Raw genomic sequence first — 27,948 nt, forward strand, 5'->3', positions numbered from 1 at the left:
CACTTGTGACAACATTTAGGGCCTGCTGGGACCATCCAGGTTACTCTCCCCATCTCAAGACCCCTAATTTAAACACATTTGCAAAGTCTTTTCTGCCATATAAGGTAACGCTCATGAGTTTTAGGGATTAGGACATGGACGTCTCAGGGGGTCATGATTCAGCTGACATGTCTGAGTGTTGAACCTCGGGCCCTAAGGGAGAATGGAGAGAGGCCTTTGGCTGGATTTGCAGGGTGAGCCCTGGACCTGGCCAGCGTCTTGTGCCCGGACCTGTCTCTGTGTCTCCAGCCAGTCGCTTCCCGAGCAACTCCCCGGACCCCTGAGGCCTGGGCCTCTCACGTGGTGATAGGGGCTTGCTCTCATACCCTGGTCAGCCTGGGCCCTGCCAAGCCACTGTTGCCGACTCACTGAGTGCAGCGCCCTAGAGCCCTCTCCGCTCTTCCTCTCTTTCCACCCTGGAGCTGTGCCTGCAGCCCGGGCCCCGGGAAACCCAGGGAGAAGCACTGATTGTGAAACTCGAGGCGGCTCCGGGAGGCGTGCTTCAGGGCTGAGCGCACCCTTGGCAGACGCCGTGGCGCTCCTGTCCTCATGCAGACCGGGCCCTTGGGATGACTGTCGGAGATGCCAGTGTGGTGATGTGGCCCACGCGGAAGGGGTGGGCGGGGGCCGGCGCTGGGAAAGCCGAGGCTGCACATTCTCCGAGGTTGGAGTTGCCTGGGGTCAGCCGGGGAGAGCAGGAGGGGCCAGCTCCCAGGCCTGGCTGGCTTTCCGACTGGCGTCTGCCGCTCGGAGCGCTGCCCTGTGGGTCTTCCCACCCCCGGGCTGTGAAGGCAGAAGCGAGGCTTGCACCCGGGCGAAGGCTTGGCCCCCCTTATCCCGCAGGGGAGACGTGCCAAGGTGTGCTCCCCCTCCACGGCGTCTGGGCCTGGCACTCCGCCTGACAGCCCCCACGTGCGCAGCTCCTCCCCTGTGCCTCCCACATAAATTTAGTCCCTGAATCTCAGGCCTGCCCTTCCCCCGCCACCTCTCGCCTCCCGACATGGTTTCTGGTTCAGGGGTGGAGCTGACCAGGTGAATGTGGCTGGCAAGGGCCTGGATCTTTGGCGGAGCACCGTGGGCAGGTGACAAGCGTGACCCGGAGGATGGTGGCCTTGGCCCTGGCTTGGCTGCAGCCCCAACTCGAGTGCGGGGACAGCTCTGGAAGACTGGCCAGTGGTTCTGAGGCGCTGCATTAGGGCTGCTCCCACAGATGCTTCCAGCGCGAGGCGGGTGAGTGGGGTGGACAGCGGGCAGTTTGGTGCAGGGGTCAGTGTGCTCAGCTCCACCTGGCATGCTGCTGTGCTGGCTCACTGAGGGGCCCAGGGCAGCTCACTCAGCCCCTCAGGATCTCCGTACCTGGGTGCAGTGGCACAGGGGTTGTGGCATTACACAGGGCACAGGGCGCCTGCCCGGTGCTCACTGTGACACTTGCTGAGGCTCTCCGGCCCCCTTTCCCTACTCTGCCTCGTCGTCTTCCACAGACACAGTGAACTGATACTTTCTTTCCTTCCCTTGGATCTGTGTTGGGAATGACCCCCAGAGAGCTTTTCTGGTGATGCGCAGGGTAACCACGCCTGGCATGCAGACAGTGCACGGCTCAGGGGTGAAGCTGTGATCTGCTCACGGGGGCATCTGGCGTTTGATTAGCAGCTGTGGGCTGGGCATGCCCCCTCCTCGGGTCCCCGGCACGGCAGAGGCAGGCTCCTGGGAGAGAGGTGATGTCTCCAGGGCCATCTTTCCACGTCTGTGACATCTGTGCCTTGGATGTAGGAGCCTGCTGGCTGGGGTGAGGTTGGGGCAAGGAGCAGTGGGGCCTGCTTGGGACCCAGGTGAGGCTCCCTTCATGCCCTGGGTGCCCCATGGATGACTGTGGAAGAGACATGGGCACCCTGCATCATGGGGACAAAGGGACTGCATCCCATGGTGGGTCCCCAGATGGAGGCCTCTTGGGGACAGAGAGGGGGTGGGGCGACAGGTGAGAGGCATTGGGTACCAGCATCAGGGCTGCAGAGGCAGCTGGAGGGACATCTGAAGGGGACAGGAAGCACTTCCCCAGTCTGGCTCAGAAACTGCATTTGGGTCCAAGGTCCAAACTCTGCCAGTTTGTGCCAGACGGAGGCCTCTGACCACAGGCCCCGTCTCCTCTCAGAATTCTCTGCAGGTTGGCAGACACTTCAGCCAGCTCCAAGCCTGAAATCTTTTCTATAAAAATTTCCAATTTTCTTTGACCCGTTTCTCTTTGAAATTAATCCTAGGCAGCGCTGTGCTCTGGGCCCCGAAGGAGCTCTGAGCGGGGAAAAGGTCGCACAGTCAGATGGACGTGCGGGCGTCTGGCTTCTCTCTCTCCTGCTCTCTGGCTTCCTTTTTCTCTCCTTCTGTCTCACCCTCTTTCGTGTGCCTGTGCACACACGTCTGGGCCATGGGCTGGATTCTTCCGCTGGGATGTCTCTCAGAGCTCTTGACGTGGTCCCTTTGGCCGGGGCTTGCCCTGAGGTGTGGGCTGCACCACAAGCGAAGCTGGTAGAGAACCCGGGCAGGAGCGCACTGGCGCCTCCCACGCCCTCATCCCCACCTGTCAGGATGGTGGTGCACACCCAGAGAGAGCTCACAGGACAGGGCAGGAGGTGACCGGGGCGCTGCGCCTGCATGGAGAGGTGGCTGGTGCTGGTCTGGTTGGGAAAAGGCTGGGCACCTGAGTGCCATGTGGGTTCAGTAATGCTCATTATTACTATAATGCTGCTCCCCAAATCACAGGAGGAATAATAGCATTAGCAGCTCTACTGCTTAGGGGGAGACTGAGACTCAGAGAGGGCACCTTGCCTGCTACCACTAGTGTGTTCTCCTTCACTCACTCGTCATGTTCTTGCTATGTGTCCACCGTGTGTCTGGGGCAGGACCAGGTGCTGGGGCTTAGCAGTGGAGGAACCTGGCTGAGTCCCTGATCTCTGGGCTCACAGCCCAGCAGGGGAGACCTGGTGAGCAGATGCTTGCAGACAGTGGAGAATCCTGTGAACAAAGTAAAACGGGGTGAAAGGGCAGCGTGAGAAGGCAGGCAATGGAGGGAGGTGCCCCAGGTTGGTGGTGATGGGAAAGCCCAGCCCTGGGAAGGGTGTTCCAGGCAGAGGGAACAGCACATGCAGGGGCCCTGAGGCTGGAGTTACCACAGCGTGACCAAGGGGCAGAAAGCAGAGCGGATCCGAGTGGGAGGCGTGCAGGGCCGGGATGGGCAGCACTCATCGCTTTGAAGGGACTGTCGCGGTGCGGGGTGGGAATTCATTCTGGGTGTGGTGGAGGCCTTTGGAGGGTTTTTGGTGGAGGGGGTGGAAGCAGGGAGGAATCCCAGATGGTGGTGCCCATGCCGGTGGGGTGGAGCCAGTGAGTTCAGGAGGAGTTTGAGGTGGAGCTTCCAGGACGTGGTGTGAAGGAAGGAATCAAGGACATGTCCTGCCCCTGAAAGGTGACGTGGCTGGGAGGCTGGCCGGGCAGTTGCCGGTGGGGGTGGCAGCTCAGGTGGCCTGGGCCAAGTGCAGGAGCCAGAACTGGCACCCATCACTCTGACTGCACAGCTGCCCGCGTCTACCGCTCTGCATGCCCTGGCCCAGAGGGAGGTGTTTTCCCAGGAAAGAAGGTGCCAAGGCCGAGACCCATGTGCTCCCAGACTCGGGGGCGGGAGCAGGAGCCCCCGATGCAGCCCCACAGGCAGCCAGGCCCGGGATGAACTGCCACCTCCTCTTGCTCCAGGAGGCAGAGGTTCTGCTCTGTGGGGCAGACTGTCAGGGACAGTGTGAGGTTTGGGGTCCCATGGGCACGCGTGCATCCCTGTTTCTCTAGCAGGACAGGTCCTGCTTCCCCTTGCCTGCCACTGTGGGGAGGGACCCCAGACTGACCAGGATGAATGGACGCAGGAACTGTGGCCTGCACGTACTCAGGAGTGTGCAGGGCAGGGTGTGTGGCTGTCTTTAGGGCCTTTGCAGGCAGAGCCCCATCCTGTCCACCCCAAGAGGCCGCAGGCAGCGCTACCAGCTGTTCCCCATACAAAAGCTGCTCGAGACAGCTGGAATGCTCCTGCCCCTGGTGCAAACTCTTGAAACTCAGGGTTGGGGACATCCTGGGAGCTGACCTCAGGTTCTGTTCCTGCAAATAGGTGTCTGTTGCTGACCCGGCAGATGGCGGCCTGAGCCAGCCCAGATGCGCTCAAGCCCTGGCCCCGAGCAGCCATCAGGGAGCACTTACTGAGTGACTAAATGAATTAGGAAATCCCAGCGCTTAACAGACTCACCACTCGGGGCAGAGCCAGACTGGCTCCCACAGCAGCTCCCGGTTTCTCCAAATCCTCACCAGCACGGGGGCTTTACGGTCTGATATTTTGCTGTTCCGGCAGCAAAGTGGCGTTGCTTTTTGCGCTAATTTGCTTCTTTGATTACTAGTGAGGATGAGTGATCTTCCCTGGGTTCGATTACTTTGTATGTCTCCTCTTCCTAAGTCCTTTGCCCGTTTATCTCTTGGGGTCTTATATATTGGGATAAGCCCTTTATCTCCTTTAGATATTGACTTTCTGTCATGTTTGATACAAGCTTTTCCCCAGGCCGTAGTTCCTCTTTCCTTTCCAGCTTTGTTAGCGTTAGTTGCACAAAAGCCCGTTTTTCTGTAGCTGAGTCTGAATGATCCTTCTCCTGCCCCGTTGAAGCCAAGTTGGCCGTCAAGGACATGCCCATTTACCGAGGGTCTGTGCGAGGGCGGGCACCCTTCATGGTGTCATTTAATAGGCACGGTAGCCCTAGAAGCAGAGAGAAAAGCAAGGCGCGGGGGTACCACTGTCCACGCAGTAGCGGGAACAGCAGGGAGCAAGAAGAAGGTGCCGCGTTCCTGGAGTACTTACCGTTGACTGCGTCTGCCGCATGCTGCAGGTGTATCATCTCCCGGGATTCTCGTCATGAGCTGTAGGGTTGGTTGGTGCTTTTTCTGTGCCCACGTTACAGATGAGGATACTGAGGTGCCAACAGTCACACAGATTGTAAAAGCTGTAGAAACACAGTGGGAGCCAGGCCTTTCGACACCTGCATCGGGAGGGAGGAGCAGGCTTAGAACCCAGGGCTGCTGACACCCTGTGAAGTGCCCTCCTGTCCCCACTCAGAGCCCGGGCTGGCAAAACCTGGTAGCCTGTGACCCCATCTGGTTGTTGGACAACGGGCCTTCCAAGCACCAAGGCCTGGAACTCCACTTAATGGATGCAGAAACTGAGGCCCAGTGAGGGTGAGTGAGGACGTCTCCAGGTCACTTAGCACATTAGCTTGGAGGAGAATCTTTTGCTTACAGTGGAATTTCCAGCATTTTGAGGAACACCTGGCACACAGTTGTTGCTTAAATATCCGTGAAAAGGAAGAATGAGCATCGTGCCTAGGAAGCCCGGTCACCCAGTGCTCACTCCAGGAGCGACGGTTGCTCCTTGGAGGCGTTGGAGGGCTTGGCACTGACGCCTGCTGTTGTTGCCACAGTGTCAGGGCTACAGACTCAGGTTGGCAGCTGTGGGTGGCTACTGGTCCCATGGACCCGTGGGACATCGGGTGGCCCTGGGCCTTTGTCAGTGCCACTTCCTCACACCTGACCAGGACTGACTTGGCAGGCTTGTGACCCACCCAGCAGGGCCCTGTGCCCACTGCAGCGCTCTGTCATCCCCGCCTTAGAAGTCTTCATCACTTTTGGAGCAACAGACTGTGCGTTTCCATTTTGCACTGTGCCCTGCAAATCAAATGGCCAGTGCTGTTCATCACTCTTTCTCCCGTGACTCTGCTTCCTCCCTGTGGTCTCATGGAGCCGTGGCCCAGGCCCTGAGGTTGAGGACACGGGGTGCTGCACAGTGGCCAAAATTGCGAGTGCCCAGTAGACACTGGTTCTCTTCCTTCCAGGCCCGAGCACCAGCACTTTCTGACAGTTAACGGTCTATCTTTTATTTGGGAATGTCTGATGCCAGACTGCAGATGGTGAGGAAGATGGCCCCATCCATGCTGGAATGACAGATCTGGTGTCAGGAATGTGCCCCTGTGACTGCCACAGGCCTGACTGGTGCCTGAGGGTGGCAGTGCGTGAATCCCAGCCTCCGTCCTGGGGATGCTGTCGGGCGGGAGCACTGCTTCCAGCGTGCCTTGGCCACTGTTCCCTGCGCGGTTGTCTCTGGACATAAAGTACCTGTGGAATCCCAGGGCTGCTCCCCTTTCTCTCTCCCTTGATTCATCCAGCAGATCTCTACCCGGCACGCACAGCGGGGCCAGGCACGGGGCCACGCTCTGGGACCAGACAGACACAGCCCTGACCTCATACAGCCCACAGTGCACTAGTCAGTTCACAAATATCTGCACAATGAAAAACTTGGGAAGTGCCACAAAGTGGCCCTGCAGTCACTGGACGCTGGGCTGAGGCCTGCAGTGGGGGCTGCAGTTCCCCAAGAGGAAAAGGGGCCAGGGCAGCAGATGCGAGGGACCTGAGGGGTGAGGACGGGGCTTGTTTGAGGGTCCGACAGGAGGGGCAGGGTGAGGGCCTGAGGGGACTGGGGGTCAGATCACGGTGGCTTCTGTGGGCTCCATCGTGGGGGAGGGGCTGTGCCCTGCAGCAAGTGGCATGGCCTGGTTTCCCAGGAGGCTGAACAGGGAAGAAGCAGGGAGCCGGCAGGAGGCTGCTGCCCTGTGTGCAGGCAGACTGGCCTGGATCAGGTGGCCATGGGAATGACAGCAGCGGCCGGATTAGCCCCCCAGCGCCATCGTGCAGCAAGGGTGTCGGGGGTCCTGGTAGGCAGTCCACAGGTTGGTCAGAGGGGGTGCTCCCTGCCGGGCAGAACCGTATTCCCATATTCCAGATCGCCCTGAGGCTGGGAGGACCCAGATCGCAGCCCCTCCCGGCTGCCTGTGACAGCTCCACCCCTGCCCGGACCTCAGACCTGTCGAGGTGGCGCTCACTAGAATCATTTCCTCTGTGGGATCCAGGCCTGGGAAGGTCCCTGTGTCTGGGCCTTTTCTCAAGGACCCTTCCCAGATCATTCTGGACACATGTTTGAGTCCAGCTGCAGATTCCTAGCTGGCAGCAAGGCTGCCCAGGCTTGAGCCTTTCTTTGACTGACTGCAGGGACTCTGTGGGGTGTGCCATGGGGGCTGCCTTCAGCCTCCTCATGCTCAGCCTTTGACAATTCACGTGGCAGGAGCTGGGGCCAGGGCCAGGGTGGCCAGGCTTGGAGGGACGGAGTCAGGAGAACAAAGGGCTGAGATGGCTCTGCAAGTCTGGCCAGGCGACGTCCAGCCGGGCGAAGAACTAGGTGCTGCCCAGACCGCAGCAGGAGCCCCTGGTGGGCTGCGGGGAGGCGCTTAGGGGTCGAGTCGACCAGGAGTTCAGTACACGCTGTCTGGGTTGGTGGGGGGAGTGGGTCTAGGGTGTCAGGCTGGAAATAAGGAGCATGATGGCCTGCTCAGCACTGCCCACCCAAATCAGAGCCCACAGCTATGGCCAGTCCCAGCCCCAGCGTGTGCGGAGGGCCCTGGAGGGCAGAGCTGGATAACACTGGCCCCAGGAAGGCCAGAGCCCCCAGGATGAGATCTGTCCTCTCAACCTTGCCTGGAGCCTGGGGGTCAGGCATTCACTGAGGACAGTGGTCTCATTTGGGCACACTGATGGGGGCCTGGGCACACTGATGGGGGCAATGCCAGCAGAGATCACTGGGTCCAGGTAGACGTGAGGTCGGCCAGCAGCAGGACGGGCCTCCGATTTTATAAGAGAAGCTGGAAATTGATTTTATGTAAAATCTCTTCATTTTAAACTGTTGGCAGCTAATTCAAAATTTGTGAAAGCCATGTAAGGGTTGAGCAGCCGGGGGCAGTGGCCGGGATGGGGGTCAGGAGGCGGCCTCGGTGCCGGGGACCTTCACTGGAGCCCACGGCGCTCAGGACCGAGCCTCTTGGATGTGGCCAGGGCTGCCTCGGAGTTGAAATGTACCTCAGAGGAATTTTTATTTTCCTTTCGGGAATGTCGAGAGAGGCCTTTCCAGCGGTTCCGTTTCTGTGAGGCGAAATCTGCGGTCGTCCTGTTTTTCTTGGAGGCAGCGAGGAAACCCATCTGCAGCGCGTTAGCGGGAGCCAGCAGTGGGGAGGGCGCAGGGCCCCGGCCCAGGCAAACAGAACTCTTGGATGCGGCACTGAGGGAGCAGGCGTGGCGCCGGGTTCCGAGCAGCCCCAGGACTCCCCGGGCTGGGTGGACAGACCCCCTGGCCGGTGCATCTGGTACCCAGTTCCGGGTCTGAGGTTCTGTTCCCTGGGCTCCCGGCACCTATACCCGTGCCTAGACGTCCTCCAGGCCCCCACAGCCTGGAGAGCAAACGGCCAGTGATGGTCTCAAGAGGGTTCCACCCTTGTATCCAGAACGTCAGGTGCCTGTGCTGCTTTGTTCTGGGCAGTATCCCGGGAGCTACCAGCGTTCTTGGCCTTCATCACCACGAGGACAAAACTGGGCTTGGATTTGTCCCAAGGCCTTGAACTGGGAAGGGGTGTGGGGACTCATAGGCCTGCAGGAACCACCTCAGCCACTCGCAGTGTGGGCCCTTGGTGACAGGCCTGGGCCTCTCTTTCTTGGTGTCCTTGGTGCTCCCCATGGGCCGTGGTGACCCCAGTGATGGGCCAGGCAGCCGAGACCTCCAGTGTGGCCCTGGCCTGCGGAGTCCTTGCTCTGGCCTGACCTCAGTTTTCTCATCTGTACATCGGGGTGTTGAACTAAAGCCAGGCCTCACCCCTGCAGCTCTTGGGCTGCTTCGCTGCCCCACCCCACAATGTTTTACTTGACTCGTACGTCTTCAGAAATGTTGAGTGTACACTTAAAAATCAGGAGGTTTCACATGAAAATCTCAATTTTCAGTTCCTTCAGAAGGCCTGGCCACCCTGGGCGTGTTCCTGCCAGCAGCACTGGGTGGGAGGCTCTGTGCCTCCCCCTGATGGGCGAACACAGCCCCTCCCTCCCCGCTGATTCGGGCCTGGCCCCCCCAACTCATGCTGGCCCACCTGCCTGGTCTGCAGTGGAGTGTGAGACTCCTGGACTCTGGTTGGAGTTACACATGCATACACTCTCTCCGTCTCTCTCTCCTCTCACACACACGCAGGCATGCACACGCCCATGGTCAGAGCAGACACGTCTGCGCCTTCATCCATGTAGGAAACGCTGGAGTGAACCGAGCCGCGCCCAGGAGCTTCCCTGAGCTGGGCACCAGGAGCCCAGGGGTCTGTCCTGTCTCCGGATAAGTCCCGTTCCCTTGGCCTCAGCCGAGGCCTCAGGCCCGAAGCTCCGTGGCAGCCCGGACACTATTTCCTTATCAGAAAGCCCCAGTCCTCTTTTCTGTTGGGCACCCGTGTGCCAAGGGGCGGGTCACAAGATGACAACTTGGGACCTGGCGGCTGACTGTTCTGTGGGCTGAGCTGGCTGCTGGGCCCTGTGCAAAAGGCACCTGTGCTCCCACCCGAAGGAGCCTGGGGCCTCCGTGCTCTGAGGGCAGAACAAGACCCTCCAGGTCTCCCTGTGGGAAGGACTGTGTCAGAGACGCTCTCCACAGTGGACCCAGGCCAAGCTGCGGGAGAGGCTGCAGACAGTGAAGGAGGCTGGTGGGTACCTGCCCATGCTCATGTGTTGGGAGTGTAGGCAGACCCCAGGCCCCCCAGAGCAGCCAGTGGGGAGCAGCCAGGTCCTAGGCCCAGCAGCATCTGTGCAAGGGGGTCCAGTAGGGTCACAGTGCCCAGATTGTGCCACACACTCCAGGGCTGCGCAGCCCTGCCTGCTGCTGCAGAGCCCCTGATCCCCAAGGATGAAGACACCAGGAGGGAGCAAGAGGTGGGCTCTGTGCCGCCAGTGTTTGTTCCATGCCACCCCTGGTTGGGGGCATATTGCTTTTCTCACATGGTGTCCTGTGAAAGGAGGTGAGGTGGGTCCCAGTCCCATAATCTTGGGAGACAGCTCTACCTCAGGGCTTTGCTGACCCCATTCTGAGTCAGGGCCCAGCCAGGTCTTGGGAAATGGGACAGGAAGGGAGGGGACCTCAAGGCTGAATGTAGGAAGGATCTGAACTCACTGTTGGAGGCAGAGAGGGAAGATGGGGATGAGGCTGATGGAAATGCAGTCTGCTCACAGGCACAAAGGCCACATCTGCAGCTCCAGCCCTGAGCCCTCCCCACAGTTCCTGACCCCCAACCCTCACCCTCTAGAGATGACCTGTGGTCGAGCATGACTGATTCTGCCCCTAAAATGTGTACAAATGGCAACAGCGACAAATGACGCTGCCATGGCTTTGCCTCTGACTTTGTTACCTGGTTCACTTGCCATGGATGTGAAGGATTCACTTTCCAGTATCAGAGTCTGTCTGTCTGTCTACCCATTCATCCATTCATCCATCCATCCAATCATTCATCCATTTATCCATCTGTCATCCATCCATCCATCCAATCATTTCTCCATTCATTCATGCATCATGTATTCATTCATCTACCCACTCATTCATCCATCCATCCATCCATCCATCCATTCATCCATTTATCCATCTGTCATCCATCCATCCATTCATCCATCCAATCATTTATCCATTCATTAATCCATCATGTATTCATTCATCTACCCACTCATTCATCCACCCATCTGTCTATCCATCATTGATCATCCATTCATCTACTCACTCATCCATCTACCTATCCCTCATCCACCCATCCATCCATCCAATCATTTATCCATTCATTCATCCATCATCCATCCATCCATCATTCATCATCCATTCATCTATCCACTCATTCATCCACCCATCCACCCAATCCATCCATCCATCCATCCATTCAGTCAGTGTCTGCAAGCACCCCAGGCCAGCCCCTTGCTGGGCACTGAATATGTAGTCTGGGCTCTGCCCCTGAAGAGTCTGGTTGGGGGAAAATGCAGATTCCCAGATCAACCATAACAAATGCTGCTAATAGGCTGGAGAGGCCCGAGGTGTGGGCAGCTGATGTTTTCTTGGCTGGAGTGAGTTCCAAGAAGCTTGTCAGAGCTGGGGCTACACTTGCCAGGCCTCATAGACTGAGTGGCTTTGTTCTGGCACCCTGGACAGGGCAGGGTGTGCTGGCTCAAAATGCGGGCCTTGAGGTCCTGCTACCTAGTTTAAACCCTGGCTTCTCCCTCCACTTCTCTGTGCTTCAGTTTCCTCATTTGAAAAGCAGATACACTACATTTTCCCCTGGTAAGTTGTTGGGAGGATCGGGCCACATTATACCTGTAAAGGGCTCAGTGCAGGGCCTGGTGCATCGTAAGTCATGAAGTATTGCAGTGATCAGAGCAGAAAGCCCCACCTCCATCCACAGCTACCAGGAGAGGGTCTCTGCAACATCTCCCATCCTGGCACTTCCTCTGCTGCCCCTCGCAGCGGGCACAGCCCACAGGCATTTCAGCTGCCCCTTTACTCTTCTGCTTGTGCTAAGCCTGTCTGACATGGAAAGAGAAAGGCTTCCTTAAAGAATTCCCAAGGCTTGTGCACCTCCAGCTGCTTCCCAGGGGCGGCTGCTTGCCCAGCATTTATTCAGCAGATGTTTGCTGGGCTCAGCTTGGAGCGATCTTGGAGAAACCAATTTACCTGCCTCACCAAGTCAGGCATGGGAAACAGGCACACGCCAGAGCCAGGGTGGGGGGTGGGTCTTCGATACTGCCTAGCCCACAGGAACAGACATCCTGGAGGTGGAACAGACATCCTGGAGTCTTGAAGATGGGAGTGCAGGACACCTTCATCAGAGCCCGCCCTGTGCAGCCAGAGGCCTGCTAGAGCTGAGTGGGTGAAACACCAGCCATGGACTTTGTTGGACACTCTGATATGCTCTGTTTTTCCCACACGATGTCAAAACCCAAAATGAACACAGCGTGCTAATATTTCAGAGGATTCATACACACAGAGGGATTTCCAGCTTCCCATGAGACATCAGGACGCTGGCAGCACCTGGCCTGCATTGCTCCCCTGTGTGGCTCTGGTGGGTGAGCACTGAGGGGCTGCTGCTCCTGCCTCAGCCTCCTGAGCAGCTGGAATTATAGGCACACACCACCACACCCCCCTAATTTTTTTGTATTTTTAGTAGAGACAGGGTTTTGCTGTGTTGGTCAGGCTGGTCTCAAACTCCTGGCCTCAAGGGATCCGCCCCCCTTGGCCTCCCAAAGTGCTGGGATTATAGGCCTGAGCCACTGCACCTGGCCAGGATGTCATGTTTTATGAGAAAAATTATAAAGGAGAAAAAAGGGACAGAAAAACCAAGACAAATTGAGATAATAGAGTAAGATTGGAGAAACAAGCCCAGATTTATCAATAATCCAGGTAAAGGGAAACAGATTAAATTCACGAATTCAAAGACAGAGGCTGTCATATCCGACAAACAACACAAACCCCAAATTAGAAATCCAGCTTGATGCTATCACCAGAGCAAAGTGTAAAGGCAAGAAAAGGTTGAAAGGAAAGCATGGAAACAGATCTATCAGGCTGCCAAAGGCAAGCCGACATTGCCGTATCAGTCTCAGACTCAGTAGACTTCAAGACGGGAGACACTGCTGGGGAAAGACAGGTCACCGTTTAATGAGAAAAGGTTCATTTCCCCAAGATGATAGAGCAGTTCTAAAGGTAGAGTCACTTAATAAAATAACCTCAACATGTTTGACGTAAACTTTGTTAGAAATAGAGAAAATGACAAATTTATCATCATTTTTGAGAGATTCCAACCATTTTTTCCAATTGGCGTTGGATCAAGTAGACAAAAAACCCAGCACAGATAAGGAAGTTCTAAATAACACAAATAAGCAGCTTGACATTGATGAATTTTGCATCTGACAAGTAGAGGTTATTTCTTTTTCTCGAGCGCGTAGGAAACACTTACAGCAATTGGTCAATTAAGTGCAAATCTCACAAAAACTAAGAGAATAGTGTCAGCAGGTCTCGCTCCCTGCCATCATGCCTGTGAGAGAGAAATTAATAGCCCCCAAAGCAAAAATCCCCATTATTTGGAAATTTTAAAAAATACTTTTAAATAATTCATGGGTCAAAGAATAAATAATAATGGAACTTCGAAAATACAACTGAATGATAATAAAAGCACTAAATATCAAAACATGGATGGAAATTTACATTAGAAAAGAAAAAGTTCTAAAAATTAAAGAGATAAATTTCCAGTGTAAGAAGTTAGAAAAAGGCAACATTGACCCACTGAAAATAGGATAAAGATAATACAAAATAAGATCAGAAATCAATGAGACAAGGCCAGGTGCAGTGGCTCAAGCCTATAATCCCAGCACTTTGGGAGTCTGAGGAGGATGGATCACCTGAGCTCAGGGGTTCGAGACCAGCCTGGGCAAAATGGTGAAACCCCATCTTTACTAAAAAATCCAAAAATCAGCTGCGCATGGTGGCATGCACTTGTGGTCTCAGCTACTTGGGAGGCTGAGGCAAGAGAGTTGCTTGAGCCTGGGAGGTGGAGGTTGCGGTGAGCTGAGAGTGCGCCACTGCACTCCAGCCTAGGTGACAAAGTCAGACCCTATCTCAAAAAAAAAAAAAAAGAAAAGAAAAGAAAAAAGAAATCAGTGAGACAGAAAACCTCTGAGTTCTGAAAATCATTGCTGTTAGGCAGATTCAGGGTCAGTGTTGCCAGATCTTCAGTTTTTCAAGGTAAGTCAAAAATATGTAATTTTGCAGGCAATCTCTGCATTTAAAAAAAAAAAAAAGTGTCAGTAGTCTGAATTTGGCCTGTGCTCCTCTTTCCTCCCAGAGCTGCTTCTGCACACAGCACCTCCTCTCTAGGCCATCTTCTCTTTGGCCAGCTTCTTCTCGATGGCCATTTGTGTACAAGTCTGTGTGTGCACATATATGTTCATTACTCTTGGGTATACACCTAGGAGGAGAATTGCTGGCTCACATGATAACGCAGTGTTTCACCTTTTGAGGGAACACCAGACTGTTTTCCAAAACGTCCTGCACATAGTGTCCCTCCTGGAGGGCCGGGGCTAGCTCACCACACACAAAACACACAGAGACACCCCCGAGGGCCACACTTGTGTCTAGTTAGCAGGGACCTGCCTCTGTGGGGTGGGGGGCTGCTGGCTTCTGACCTTTATCTGCAGACTCCTCAGGCACTGGCCTCATTGCTTAATCCATAAATTGGGGCGGTGATGGAGGGGTGTGAGTCCTGTTTTTTTGGTGGCAGAGTAATTTCTACATTGGGTCCTTGCTTGAAGTAGGTCACCATCAGGCAGAAATACGATTCCTGAGACTTTGGAGACAACAAGTTCAAACTCTGCCTGGCTGTGGCGGCTTCTAGCAGCTCTGTTTCCAGGACCGTGTGAATGTCATTTTCATTTACGCGATCTCACAAGGGCATGGGTGGCGAGAACTCTGTTTCTAGGTAAGAGATGGAAGGCTCAGAGATGGCACAATTAGAAGGTGGAGGAGCTGGGATTTGAACCCAGGCCTGCCTGATGCAGAATTGGGCTCTTTCCACTATACGAGCCTCAGGTGCTGGCTGAGCCCTGGGAGGGAGGAGCAAGCAAATGCATGAGGCTTTGCCTTTGCAGAGGCAGGACAAGCTGATGAGGTCTTTGCTCCTTCCCTGGAGTGAGCAGGCTCTCTGGACTTCTCTCCTGTCCAGTGTTTCAGCTGGGGCTCCACTGGTGGAAGCAATGTGCAGGCAGGATGGGTGATGCCTGTGGGCGGACAGTGCCGCTGTCAGAAGACAAGCAGAGGCTGCTGTGGGAGGGCGTTAGAGGGTGACATTGGCCTCCCATCAGCCGGGGTCAGAGTTAGGAGCAGCTGTACAGGGTTTGTCACCCGAGTACTTGCTCCCCTTCCTGGTGACCACACGACCAACAGAGTGGCCTCCCAGGGCCTTGCACTACACAGCACTGGGCAGCCAGAAAGCAGGTAATGCTGTGTCATCTGTAGAGGGTTGCCTGGGGCCTGGGCTGGGCTGGAAATGGCTCTGAGAACAATGAGGTCAAGGCGTAGATCATTGTTTTATTTTTTCTTTATGGTGGGTTTGTTGAGATGTAATTCACATATGCTATAGTTCAGCATTGAAAGGGCACAATTCTGTCATTTTTACTATATTCACTGAGTTGTGCAACCATCACCACAATCAACTTTAGATCATTTTCATTGCTCCCAAAAGAAACCCTGTACCCAAGAGCCATCATTCCCCGTTTTCCCTCAAGAAGTGTTACTTCTTCCTCTGCAATTTCTATGCCTTTTATTTATTTTCATGCCGAATTGCTCTGACTAGAGTGTCCAGTACTATGTTGAATACAAGTGGTGAGAGCAGAGACTTCCAGTCTTACAATTTACTGTGATGTGTACTTTTGGCTTTTCGTAAATGCCCTTTATCATGCTGAGGAATTTCCCTTCTAGTCCTAGTTTCTTCAGTACCTTTTAATCATAAAGGGTGTTGAGTTCTGTCTAATGCTTTTTCTGCATTAACCAAGATGACTGTGTGGTTTATTTTCCTCCATTTTCTGAATGTAGTGTATTGTATTGATTGATTTTTGTGTGGAACCACTCTTGCATTCCACGGGTAAATCCCACTTGGTTATTGTATATAATCCTTTTAATATGCTGCTGAACTTGGTTTGCTAGAATACCATTGAGGACTTTTGCAACTATATTTATAAGAGACATTAGTCTGTAGTTTTCTTATGATGTTTTTGTCTGGCTTCAGTATCAGAGTAATGCTGGCCTCATAGAAAGATTGATATTAATTCTTTAAGTGATAAGTAGAATTCCCAGGAAAGCCATCCGGTCCTAGGTTTTTCTTTATTAGGAGTTTTTGATTACTGATTCAATCTCTTTACTTGTCATAGATCTGTACAAATTTTCTGTTTCTCCTTGAGTCAATTTTGGTAGTTCATGGGTTGCTAGGAAGTTGTTCATTTCTTCTAGGTTATTTAATTTGTTGGCATACAACTGTACATAGTATTCTCTTATAATCATTTTTATTTCTATAAGGTCAGTGGTAATGCCCCACTTTTGCTTCTGATTTTAGTAGTTGGAGCCTTCTCTCTTTTTATCTTGGTAAGTTTGGCTAAATGTTTGTCAATTTTGTTGACCTTTCAAAGAACCAACTTTTGGTTTCATTGAGTCTCCTTATTGTTTTTCAATTCTCTATTTTGTCCGCCTTCACTATAATCTTTATTATTTCCTTTTTTCTGCTGGCTTTGAGTTTCTGTTGCTTTTCTTCTTCTGGTTCCTTAATGTGTAAAGTTAGGTTATTGATTTGAGATCTTTATTATTTTTAATGTAGGAATTTGCAGCTATAAATATTCCTCTGGGCACTGCTTTTGTATGTCCTGTAAGTTTTGGGTATGTTGTGTTTTTCTTTTCATTTGTCTCAAGATTTATTATTTATTTTATATTCTAATTCATGTTGTAACATGTTATCTGACCTAATGATTCTTTAAGAGCATATTGTTTAATTTCTACATATTTGTGAATTTTTAGAGTTTTTCTTCTATTGTTGATTTCTAGTTTTATTCCATTGTGGTTGGAGAAGATGCTTTGTATGGTTTCAGTCTCTTTAAGGTTATTGAGACTTGTTTTCTGACCTAACATGTGATCTATCCTGGAGAATGATCATCATACACGAGAAGAACATATATTCTGTATATATTCTGCCACTGTTGGGTGGAGTGCTCTATATACGTCTGTCAGGTCTAGTTGATTGACGGTGTTGTTCATGTCCTCTATTTTCTTACTGATCATGTGCTGGTTGTTTTGTCCATTTTTGAAAGTGGAATATTGAAGTCTTCAACTGTTATTGTAAAACGGTCTGTTTCTGTCTTCAGTTCTGTCAGTTTTTGCTTCATAAATTTTGGGACTCTGTTGTTAGGTGTGTTTATGTTTATAATTGTTGTATCTTCTTGATGGATTGGCTCTTTCATCAATATATAATGCTGTTCTTCATTGTAAAATTTTTTGACTTAAAGTCTATTTTGTCTGATATTAGTGTGGCCATCCCAGGTCTCTTCTGGTTACTATTTGCGTAGCATTTCTTTTTCCATCTTTTCATTTTCAAACTATTTGTGTATTTTGGATCTAAATTTGGTCTCCCGTGGACAACATATAGTTGGATTATATCTTGGGATTTTTTTTAATCCATTCTCCCGTTCTCTGCATTTTAATTGCAGCATTTAATCCGTCTGTGTTTAAAGTGATTACTGATAAGGCTGGACTGAACTCTGGCATCTGCTATTTGTTTTGTATATGTCATATTTTTTTCCTCAGTTCCTCAAATATTTCCTTCTTTTGTGTTTAGTACATTGTTTTCTAGTGTACTGTTTTGATTCACTTTTTCATTTCTTTTGCTGCATATTTAAAAGTTATGGTCTTATTGGTTATCCTGGGAATTACAGCTGTTCTCTTAAACACATACCAATTTTATTTGAATTGATATCAACTTCGTGTCAATAGTATACAAAATGCTTTGCTCCATACAGCTCTGTCTTCCCTGTCTTATTATATAATATTGTTACATATTACATTTTATACATGTGTATCTATTAATGTAGATTTATAATTATTGCTTTATGCATCTATAGACTAAATCATATAGGAAAAAAGAGAGGAGTTACAAATGAAGATTGTGCGGTTCCCTTTATTAATATTCTTCACTTCATCATATGGCTTTGAGTTATCTTCTGTCCTTTTATTTCAACCTGAAGGACTTTCTTTAACACTTATTGGAAGGCAGGTTAACTAGAAAACAAACTCTCTCAGTTTTTGTTTATCTGAAAATGTCTTAATTTTTCTCGTTTTTTTGAAGGATAGTTTTGTTGGAATTCTTAGCTGACAGAACAGTATTTTTTTCAGCACCTTAAATATGTCATCCCACTGGTTTCTGGCCTTTATTGTTGCTGATGACAAATCAGTTGTTAACCTCATTGACAACCATCGTATATGGCAAGCTACTCTTCTCTTGTGGATTTCAAGACTTTCTTTTTGTCTTTGTCTTTGACAATTTGATTACAACGTATCTTGATGTAACTCTTTGAGTTTTCGAACTTGGAGTCATTGAGCTCCTTGGATGTGTATAATCATGTTATTTTATCAAATTTGGGGAATTGGGGGCCACTGTTTTTTCAAACATTCTTTATGCCCCTTTGTTTCTCTATTCTCTTTCTTGAACTCTTATTTTTTTGTATTTTGGTGTACTTGATCTCTTAGGTTCTGTTCCTTTTTCCTCATTCTTTTTCCTTCTACTCCTCAGATTGGATAATTGCTGATAATTTAAGTCTGCTGATTCTTTGTTTGCCTGCTCAAAATCTGCTATTGAACTGATCTATTGAAATTTTTATTTCAGTTATTATGCTTTTCAGCTCCAAAATTATTTGTGGTTCCTTTTTGCAATTTCTATACCTTTATTGATATTCTCTATTTTGTGACATATTATGTTCTTGCTTTACTCATGTTATTTGTCCATGGTTTCCTTTAGCTCTTTGAATACATTTAAGACAGTTGATTTAAAGGCTTTGTCCGGCACGTGAAGTGTCTTGGCTTCCTCAGGGAAGGTCTCTCTTTATTATTTCCTGTGAGTGGACCATCCTTTCTTGTTATTTTGCATGCTTTGTATTTTTTGTTGGAAACTGGACATTTTGAATGTGGAGACTCTGGAAATCAGATGCCCCCCACTTCCCAGGGCTTGTTGTTTTTTATGTGTTGTTGTTGCTTGTTTGTTTAGTTTTCTAAACTAGTTTTGTAACGTCTGCATTGTTCATTTTGTATGGTCACCAAAGTCTCTGTTTTGTTAGCTTAGTGGTCAGCTAGTGATTTGACAGAGACTTTCTTAAAAAGCCTAGGGTGGGAAGAAATACTCTCCTAGTCTTTGTAGATTGGTTCTGTGTTTGAGCACATCTTTGATGCTGAGCCAGACTGTTTACAACTCTGTCTTAGCCGTCACTTCCTACTTGCACAGACCCTAACTGTCAGCCAGAGGTGAAAATTTCTGAGTCTTCTTAGGCCTTTTCTGAGCACGCATCTCACCCTAGACATGACTGTGGTAGAATCCTAGATCCTCTGGTATGCACAAGAGCTTTCCAAAAACCTTATTTCCCCAAATATCTCCTTCCCTAGCCTTTTCCTTCCCCAGCCTTTAGATCTATTGATTGTGTGTCTTGCCCCAACTGTTGTCCTGTGCCCCAGGTGGCTGCAGCTAATACGTTTACTTTTAAATGTTTTTGACAAACACTGTCTGGGAAACCACTTCAGTCCTGGGGAATCTCCGAGACCGCTGGAACAAAGGCAAGCCAGCAGATGGGTTAAAACTCACAACCACAATTCTCTGGATGTAAGGTTCATATTTCTTTCTTTTGAGTTTTCAAACTTGGAGTCATTGAGCTCCTTGGATGTTTAAGTTGGTACCAGCAACCTACACCAGGAATGTGGTCTGCCATCTTCACGGCCACTGCTGAGTTGGAGAATAAGATAATGTTAAGCAGGTAAACTAAAACACCATAACCCACTGTCACCAAAGTTCAGTAGCTTCTTTCTTCATTAAACATTCCCTGGTTGTTGTAGGTTTCTGCTTAAATTCTGGAGTTCCAAAAAAGTCGATTCTGAGATTTGCCAGCTTATTTCCTGTTTTTGTGGAGGGGCAGAATTTTGAAGTCCTCTATTCTGCCACTTTGCTGATGCCCTCTCCCTTACCGTATGCATCTTATCAGAATCTTTAGATTTACATTAACTTAATTCCAGCGAGCTATAGAAACATGACTCTTATAGCTCTATTCTTCCACCCTCACCTTTGTACTATTTTTGCTGTGCAACTTGTATCAGTTTTTGATTGCTGCTGTAACAAATTACCACAAATGTAGTGGCTTAAATATTGCAATGGTATTATTTTGCAGTTTTGGGAGTCAAAGTCTGAAATGAGTTTCACTGAGCTTAAATCAGGGTATTGGCAGGGTTTTGTTCCTTCTGGGTCCTCCTCCAGGGGAGTATCTGTTTCCTCGCCCTTTCCAGTTTCTGGAGGCCACCTGCATTCCTTGGCTCATGACTTCTGTCCTTCATTTTTTATACCAGCAACATCAGGCCAAGTCCTTCCCATGCAGCCATCCCTCCAGTTTTCTCCCTTTTGCTTCCCTGTTCCCCCTCTATGGACCCTTGTGATTACACTGGACCCATCTGGCTCATCCAGGGTAATTTCAGTAATTTAAAGTCATCTGATTTATAATGTTAATTTCCCTTTACCTATAACCTTATGGATAGATAGGTTCTGGGGATGAGAACATGAACATCTTTGGAGGGCCACAGTTCTGCCTACCACACATCTATCTATATATGTTACAAACCTTACCATTGTTGTAATTATTACTTTATATAATTTCATGCTTAAAGAAGCTGAAAAAAGAGAGTATGTATGTACCTACAGTTTGCCTTCTCGTTGACCGTTTCTGATGCTCTTCATTTGTGCCAGTAGATTCAAGTTCCCATCTGGTGTCATTTGCTTACTCCAGTAGCTGTGTTTCTGTCCACCTGCTTTGTGCTGTTAGTCAGATACATTACATTTATATATTACGTGGGCCCAAAAATACAATTATACACATCTTCTTCTATACTATTGCTTTTTAAGCCGGTTAAGGGAAGAAAAGAGAAGAAATATCCATTTATATTGTCTTTTAAAGTTGCGTGATTACTTTTACTGGTACTGTGTGTGTGTGGGTGTGAGTTCAAGTTACCAACTGAGGTCACCTGCTTTCAGCCTGAAGAACTTCCTTTGGTATGTCTGATACAATGGGTCTACTCGTAATTCTATCGGTTTTTACTTATCTGGGACTGTCTATATTACACTTTAATTTTGAAAAATAGTTCTGCTGGAGAAAGATTCTTGGTTGACAGCTTTTCTACAATGGATATGCCATTCTACTGCCTTCTGGCTTCCATGATTTCTTAGGAGAAGTCAGCTGGAAATCCCATTGGGATTCCTGTATTTGTGGCAAGTCATGTTTCTCTTGCTGCTTTCAGAATTTTCTCTTTGTCTTTGGCTTTCAGTATTTTTACTGTGATGTCTCTGGGTGTGGATCTCTTGGCATTTATCCTATTTGAAGTTTGCCGAGTTTCTTGGACACATAGGTTAATGTTTTTCACCAAATTTAGAGAGCTTTTTGCCACTGTTTCTTGCATTTTTTCGGCTCCTTTATCTCACTTGCCTCTTTCGGGGACTCCCATTGTGTGTATGTTCATGCCCTTAATGGTGTGCCATATTTTTCTTAGGTTCCATTTATTTTTTCTTTGTTCTTTCTTCCCTGTGTCCTTCAAATTGCATAATATCTATTGATCTATGTTCAAGATTCTTTCTTCTGCCAGTTCCAGTCTGCTGTGATGCCTCTCAGTTGTTGTGCTTTTCAACTCCAGAATTTCCATTTGGTTCTTGTTTATAATTCTCTTTATTGATAGTCTTTATTTGATGAGACATTGTCATCACCACTCCTTTACAGAAGCATGATTTCATTTTTTAAAAGACATATTTCCAAGGGCTGCTCTGAAATCTTTGCTGCTAAACCTGACAGCTGTTAAATCTGACATCTGGGCTTTCTTACCGACAGCTTCAGTTGCCCCCTTTTTTTGTGTGAGTGGGTCATTTGTGTGTCCGTTGTGTGAAACCCGACATTTTAGGTCACGTGGCAGCTCTGCATACTGATTCCCCTCCCCCGTCTCTGAGGCTCTTTGCTGTTGTTTGCGTATTTATTGGTTTCCTGATTTGGTTGGACTATTTTAGCGAAGTCTGTTTTCTTCACGGTGGGAAGCCTCCGCTCTCGCTCCTCGCAGGGCACAGCCTTCAGTGTGTGCAGGGTCTTCCTGGGATGACAGTGATTTCAGCAGGGCTCCCTAGGACTGTCCCTTTCTCTGAGCTGTCTGTTACGCTCTCTGCTTCATTTGGTGTCACGCTCAGCTACGAGGCTTCACTAATTGATGGATGATTGCTCTGTTATTTTCAACAGTGTCCTGAGACATAAATTGTTACTTAGTTTGATCCAATTAAATTTGGGTAGGGATGATTTTGAGGCCAGTCTTTGAAATTCATTCTATCCCTGGATGAGATCCTCATAACGATGTGTCCTCCTGATTTTTTTTTTTTTTTCCCAGTAAATAATCTGGTCTGTGGTTTAGGTTGTTGTTCTCATAGAGCTGTCAGCCTCCTCTTGAATTCTTGCCGCCAAAATCTTCACTGAAGCCACTGCTCCAGGTATTGGGCCGGAGGTAGCCTCTGATCTTCTTGGTTTGCCTCCCCCTAGCATGGAATCTTTTTCTAGCAAGCAGGCTGGACGTAGGGTGATCAGGAGCCCAGCACTCTCGCCGTGCTGCCCCAAGATGGAGCTTCTGCCCTGAGTTAGGGCTGGGTGGAGGAAGGTGCTCCGGCCTCTTGGTCACACTCACCAGGGAGTTACCCTCTGTCACTGGGAGTTGGAGACGATGAGAAACGCTGGTGGGCCGTCTATCCTGGTGAAATACTGTATTCCTTGATTGGGATCTGAGGGAAGAGGGAGCTCTGTATTCTTGGCCACAGACCCCCAGAGTGGAACTTCCCATAAGCCTGGGAGGACTAGAAGCGGGGAAGAGAGACCAAGTGATGGCTCAGGTGCCACCGATTCTTACTGCACTTACTGGGATTTTTCTTCCCAAGATTTAGTTGATTTTCTTGAATACATGATGGTGCTTAGTTTGCTGTATGCTCTTAGGATAATTTTCAGAGACTTTCAATTGTTGTTGGTGGTGACTTTTCAATACTTCTCACCAGTTACGGTTGTTTTGAGGGGGATATGTCCATGGGGTTCCTCTCATCACCATTCCAGAAGTGGAATTCTCATGATCAATGATTCGTAATCTTTTTTTTTTTTTTTTTTGAGATGGAGTCTCGCTCTGTTGCCCAGGCTGGAGTGCAGTGGCGCCATCTCGGCTCACTGCAAGCTCCGCCTCCCAGGTTCACGCCATTCTTCACCTCAGCCTCCCGAGTAGCCAGGACTACAGGCGCCACCACCACGCCCAGCTAATTTTTTTGTATTTTTTTAGTAGAGACGGGGTTTCACCGTGTTAGCCAGGATGGTCTCGATCTCCTGACCTCATGATCTGCCCTCCTCGGCCTCTGAAAGTGCTGAGATTACAGGCGTGAGCCACCGCACCCGGCCCCTAATTTTTTTTTAAAGGGCCACAGCAATAAAGAAGGTAGAGGATGCTGGATATGTCAGGGTCATTCAAGGTATAATTGGAGATCCAAATCCAATGAAGCCAAAAAAAGGAAATTTGCTGGCACACACGAGCGAGGCAGCAGGCACAGCTGGCCCACACGAGGCTGCCAAGGCTCGGCGTCTCTCCTCCTCCTCGGACTTGGCTCTCTTGTGCAGAGACTTCCTTCTCAGACTGGCTCTTCACACACGCAGCCCCGAGCCTGCACTGTCAGCTTACTGATCCAGGAAGGGAATAGTTTTTTCTCCCAACGTTCAGACCTCATGGAAGACCCGTGATTAGTCTCACTCCAGTCATGTGTTCACCCCCGGGACCAGTCACTGCACTGAGGGCATTGAGTACCGGGCTGTGGGCTGTGTGCTCCCCCCACCACAGCCACTGGGGAGCAGGGTGGGCACGAATTACCCATTCTCCAGAGACACACTGGGTGGGGCAAGGCCCTTCCCGCTGGCAGAAAGGGGCCGCTGGTTTGAAAAATCAGCAAGATGGTCCCCACTTGCCCCTTTAAAAAATGCGTCTAGACAGGTACACACACTATTCTGCCTATAATTTATTTTAATGCACTGTAAATCTCTTCGACATACTCAGAACTTAAAAAGAAACTTCATGTGCATTATCTCTTTTGACTACACTTTTCGTGCAAAAATGGCCACTTCCTGAAAAAGTGAAATAATTCGACTTGCGCAAGTAAAAGAAAGAGGAAACTTGAATTCTGCCCAAAGGAAACTTCTTCAAGGAGGCTGTGGTCTGTTGATTTCAATACATTGAAATTACAGAATGGCCTTTGACATGGCAATTTTCTTGTCATTTTGAACATCAAATTGATTTTGACTCTGTGTGGAAGGCAGTGAGGCCCAAAGCCCTGACTCATGACAGACCAGAATAGCAACCCGAGCTCGCCTCGCTTTGCTGGACACAGAAGCCCGGCTGGGTTGATCTGCTGTCTCCTCGTTTTCCACCAGCGTGAGGTCATCTCTGGCAGTGCGGGCCTCACAGAGGCTGGCTGGGGCGGCAGGTACTGGCCACTGGTGCAGGGTCCCGTTGCCTGCGATGAGGGACACAGCTAACCTTCCCGAGGTGCTTCCAGGCGCCTTGTACTCTGTCCCTGGCAACACGGTGACAAGGCTCTGTTTTTCCACCGGAAACAAGGCAGTGGCACGGCCTCCGGTTCTCGAAGGTTCACTCCTATCTTCCGCTCACACTTCAGTTTCTTTGTAGTCTTGGATCATTGTTCTCTAGCATCTTCTACAGAGGGCCTTGGCCTACCTCACCCACGTAGCTTAACCCATCTATTAGGGAAACCAACACTCAGGCTCGCTCCTCCCACACAACTCTCCTGAGACTTGAGTTTTCTCCTCTTTCACAAAACCGGAGGTGCCTTGTAAGTTAAGCCAAGCTCACGAATGTTGTCTTCTGCGGCATCCATAGAGTTCTGCCAGAACTAAACCCTGTTCCTCTTCCTTTACTGGACAAAACCTCTGGGAGGGGTGGGCTCGAGCTCTGAATCTGGTGACATTATGGTTTGCACAGGAGTGTGTCTGTTGACATCACGTATCAGGGTCGAGGGCAGCAAGGCATGGGGTCTGCAGAGTTTCTGCCCTCCCCAAAACAGCAAGATCCACACACACTGGCACACATCATGGGAACTCATTTGACACAGGATCAAGTATGCAGAATTTCCCATGAGATTGACCATGACCACGGCTTTCAAGGTTTCCAAAAAGGACTCCCCACTGGATTTGGCCTTGGTCATACCTTAGACCTTCTTTTGCCAGTGGCCCCTGTCCCTGCATAATCCGTTCCAGTGTTGCATTCTGATGACCTTCTATTTTCCCGGTTCCCTTTTGCTCCAACCTGTGCTCCAGCAAACCTGCAGGCCACTGAAGCTGCCACCTTGTAACGGTCTCTCACACCACAGATCCTTCCCTCTACCCCTCACCCAGCCCCCACCCCCACCCAGCCCCCGCCCCTCACCCGGCCTCCGCCCCTCACCCAGCCTCCGCCCCCACCCAGCCTCCGCCCCCACCCAGCCTCCACCTCCATCCAGACTCCGCCTCCACCCAGCCTCCACTCCTCACCCAGCCTCCACTCCTCACCCAGCCTCTGCCCCCACCCAGCCTCTGCCCCCACCCAGCTTCCTCCCTCAAGCAGCCTCCGCCCCCACCCAGCCTCCGCCTCCACCCAGCCTCCACTCCTCACCCAGCCTCTGCCCCCACCCAGCCTCCGTCCCTCACCCAGCCTCCGTCCCCACCCAGCCTCCACTCCTCAACCAGCCTCTGCCCCCACCCAGTCTCTGCCCCTCACCCAGCCTCTGTCCCCACCCAGTCTCCGCCCCTCACCCAGCCTCCGCCTCCACCCAGCCTCCGTCCCTACCCAGCCTCCACTCCTCACCCAGCCTCTGCCCCCACCCAGCCTCCACCCCCACCCAGCCTCCTTGTCTGAAGCTGCAGGCTCCCTCACTGGGGTCACACTCTTGCTTTGTAACATCTGCTGAACAGCGCCCTAGTCCTGGTCAAATGAAACTTTCTACCTACTTCATGCTGGCACTGGTGCCCCTGAACAAAGCTCAGCCCTGCTTCTGCTCTTGCCTACGATGGTGCTCACCAGCAAGGTCTCTGGCAGCCAGACAGCTCCCCTCTACCTGTTCGCCTCCTTCCGGGTGACCCTTCACATCTTCCGTCCTCTGAACACCTCCAACATCCACTCCCCATTCCCATTCACACCTCATGGCTTCCCTTGTCTGCCACCTACTGTCCCAGCGTTTTGCTCTCTCAGCACCGGGTACCCCGCCTTCGATTCCTCCCACTCCGTCTTGACCGCACTTGGGCCAGGCCTCTGTGTGCGCCACTCTGCCAAAGGCGCCCGGCCCCAGGGCAGCGCCGTCTCCACCCGCCCCCCCACCACCACCAGGGCAGCGCCGTCTCCACCCGCCCCCCCCCACCAGGGCAGCGCCGTCTCCACTCGCCCCCCCCACCACCAGGGCAGCGCCGTCTCCATCCGCCCCCTCCCCCACCAGGGCAGCGCCGTCTCCACCCCCCCCAGGGCAGCGCCGTCTCCACCCGCCCCCCCCCACCACCAGGGCAGCGCCGTCTCCACCCGCCCCCCCCCACCAGGGCAGCGCCGTCTCCACTCGCCCCCCCCACCACCAGGGCAGCGCCGTCTCCACCCGCCCCCCCACAGGGCAGCGCTTCCACCAGCCCCCAGGGCAGCGCTGTCTCCGCTGCTGCGTCTCCTCCGTCGCCATCCGTAGCACGTGGCAGGCTAGTCCCTCCTGTTACGGCCCTTGGTGTGGCTTCTTTCTTGGTTTAATCACAACACTCATCCCCGTTTCCTTTGCCGATCCTTTCTCTTCCCCCACCCTCTGGGTTGGTGCGCACGGGGCCCTGTCCCGGATGCTCCTTGGTCTCCCTGGGCGCCCCTCTGTGGGCCATCTCATTCCTCTTGTTGCTTTAGGTACCATGAAATGGCTCCCAGATTTGCGTCTCCAGCCCAGATCTCTCTTCTGCACCAGAGACTCATATTGCAACTGCCCCTCCACCTTCCATGCCCTCTGTGTTGCCCACGCTCTTGACTCCAGCAGAATCTGCACCTCATCTGTCTTCACACTCTTCAAATCCAAATTCCAAGGCATTTGTCTACCTGCCAACCTCAGTTTGGAGGTACCAACTCAGCACACCCCTCACTGAACTCTGGCGCTCACCCCCTGCACTCACCCTGGGCCTTCCCCAGCTCTGTACTCGTCGGATCCTTCCTTCCATTTGCACAGTCAAAGCTCTGCAGTTAAGGTTGACCTGTCTTCCTCTCACACTGATGAGAAATCTGTTGAGAAATCTTTTAGCTATGCTTTCAGAATCCACTCTGACCGTGATCGCTTCTCACTACCTCCACTGATGTCACTTGCGCCAAGCCTCTGTCCTCTTCCAATGACTGTAGGAGCCCCCAGCAGACCTCCCTGCCTCCCCACCCCCATGTGTCCTCAACACAGCAGCAGGGATTCTTTTCTCTAACAGTTTATTGAGATATAATTCACATACCATACAGACCACCCATTTAAAGTGTACGATTCAATGGTTTTTTTATTTTTTGTTTTTTGTTATGCTTTAAGTTCCAGGGTACATGTGCACAACATGCAGGTTTGTTACGTATGTATACATGTGCCATGTTGGTGTGCTGCACCCACTAACTCGTCATTTACATTAGGTGTATCTCCTAAGGCTATCCCTCCCCCCTCCCCCCTCCCCACAACAGGCCCCAGTGTGTGATGTTCCCCTTCCTGTGTCCAAGTGTTCTCATTGTTCAGTTCCCAACTATGAGTGAGAACATGCGGTGTTTGGTTTTCTGTTCTTGCGACAGTTTGCTGAGAATGATGGTTTCCAGCTGCATCCATGTCCCTACAAAGGACACGAACTCATCCTTTTTTATGGCTGCATAGTATTCCATGGTGTATATATGCCACATTTTCTTAATCCAGTCTGTCATTGATGAACATTAGGGTTGGTTCCAAGTCTTTGCTATTGTGAATAGTGCCACAATAAACATATGTGTGCATGTGTCTTTATAGCAGCATGATTTATAATCCTTTGGGTGTATACCCAGTAATGAGATTCAATGGTTTTTAATATATTCCGAACATCTTCTCCCTCCAAAGAGACCCCACACCCCCC

The 27,948-nt window shown here is 50.9% G+C and overlaps 1 protein-coding gene across 2 annotated transcripts in view; it reads left to right on the top strand.

Annotated features, from left to right (window-relative positions):
* Window positions 1-27,948, top strand: part of ADAMTS2 (ADAM metallopeptidase with thrombospondin type 1 motif 2) — a 232,081-nt gene that overhangs the window by 74,264 nt on the left and 129,869 nt on the right. The window contains exon 1 of one of the 2 annotated variants that reach the window (XM_037992670.2): window positions 763-1,265. The exons of the other annotated variant lie outside the window; for it this stretch is intronic. Within the exon in view, the coding sequence (XP_037848598.2) occupies window positions 1,250-1,265 (16 nt within the window). The 5' untranslated portion in view covers window positions 763-1,249. Of the gene's footprint in view, window positions 1-762; window positions 1,266-27,948 lie in introns of those variants that run through there. 2 annotated transcript variants of the gene reach the window in all.

Source organism: Chlorocebus sabaeus, chromosome 23 (assembly GCF_047675955.1).
Source record: "Chlorocebus sabaeus isolate Y175 chromosome 23, mChlSab1.0.hap1, whole genome shotgun sequence".
Classification (NCBI taxonomy): Eukaryota; Metazoa; Chordata; class Mammalia; order Primates; family Cercopithecidae; genus Chlorocebus; species Chlorocebus sabaeus.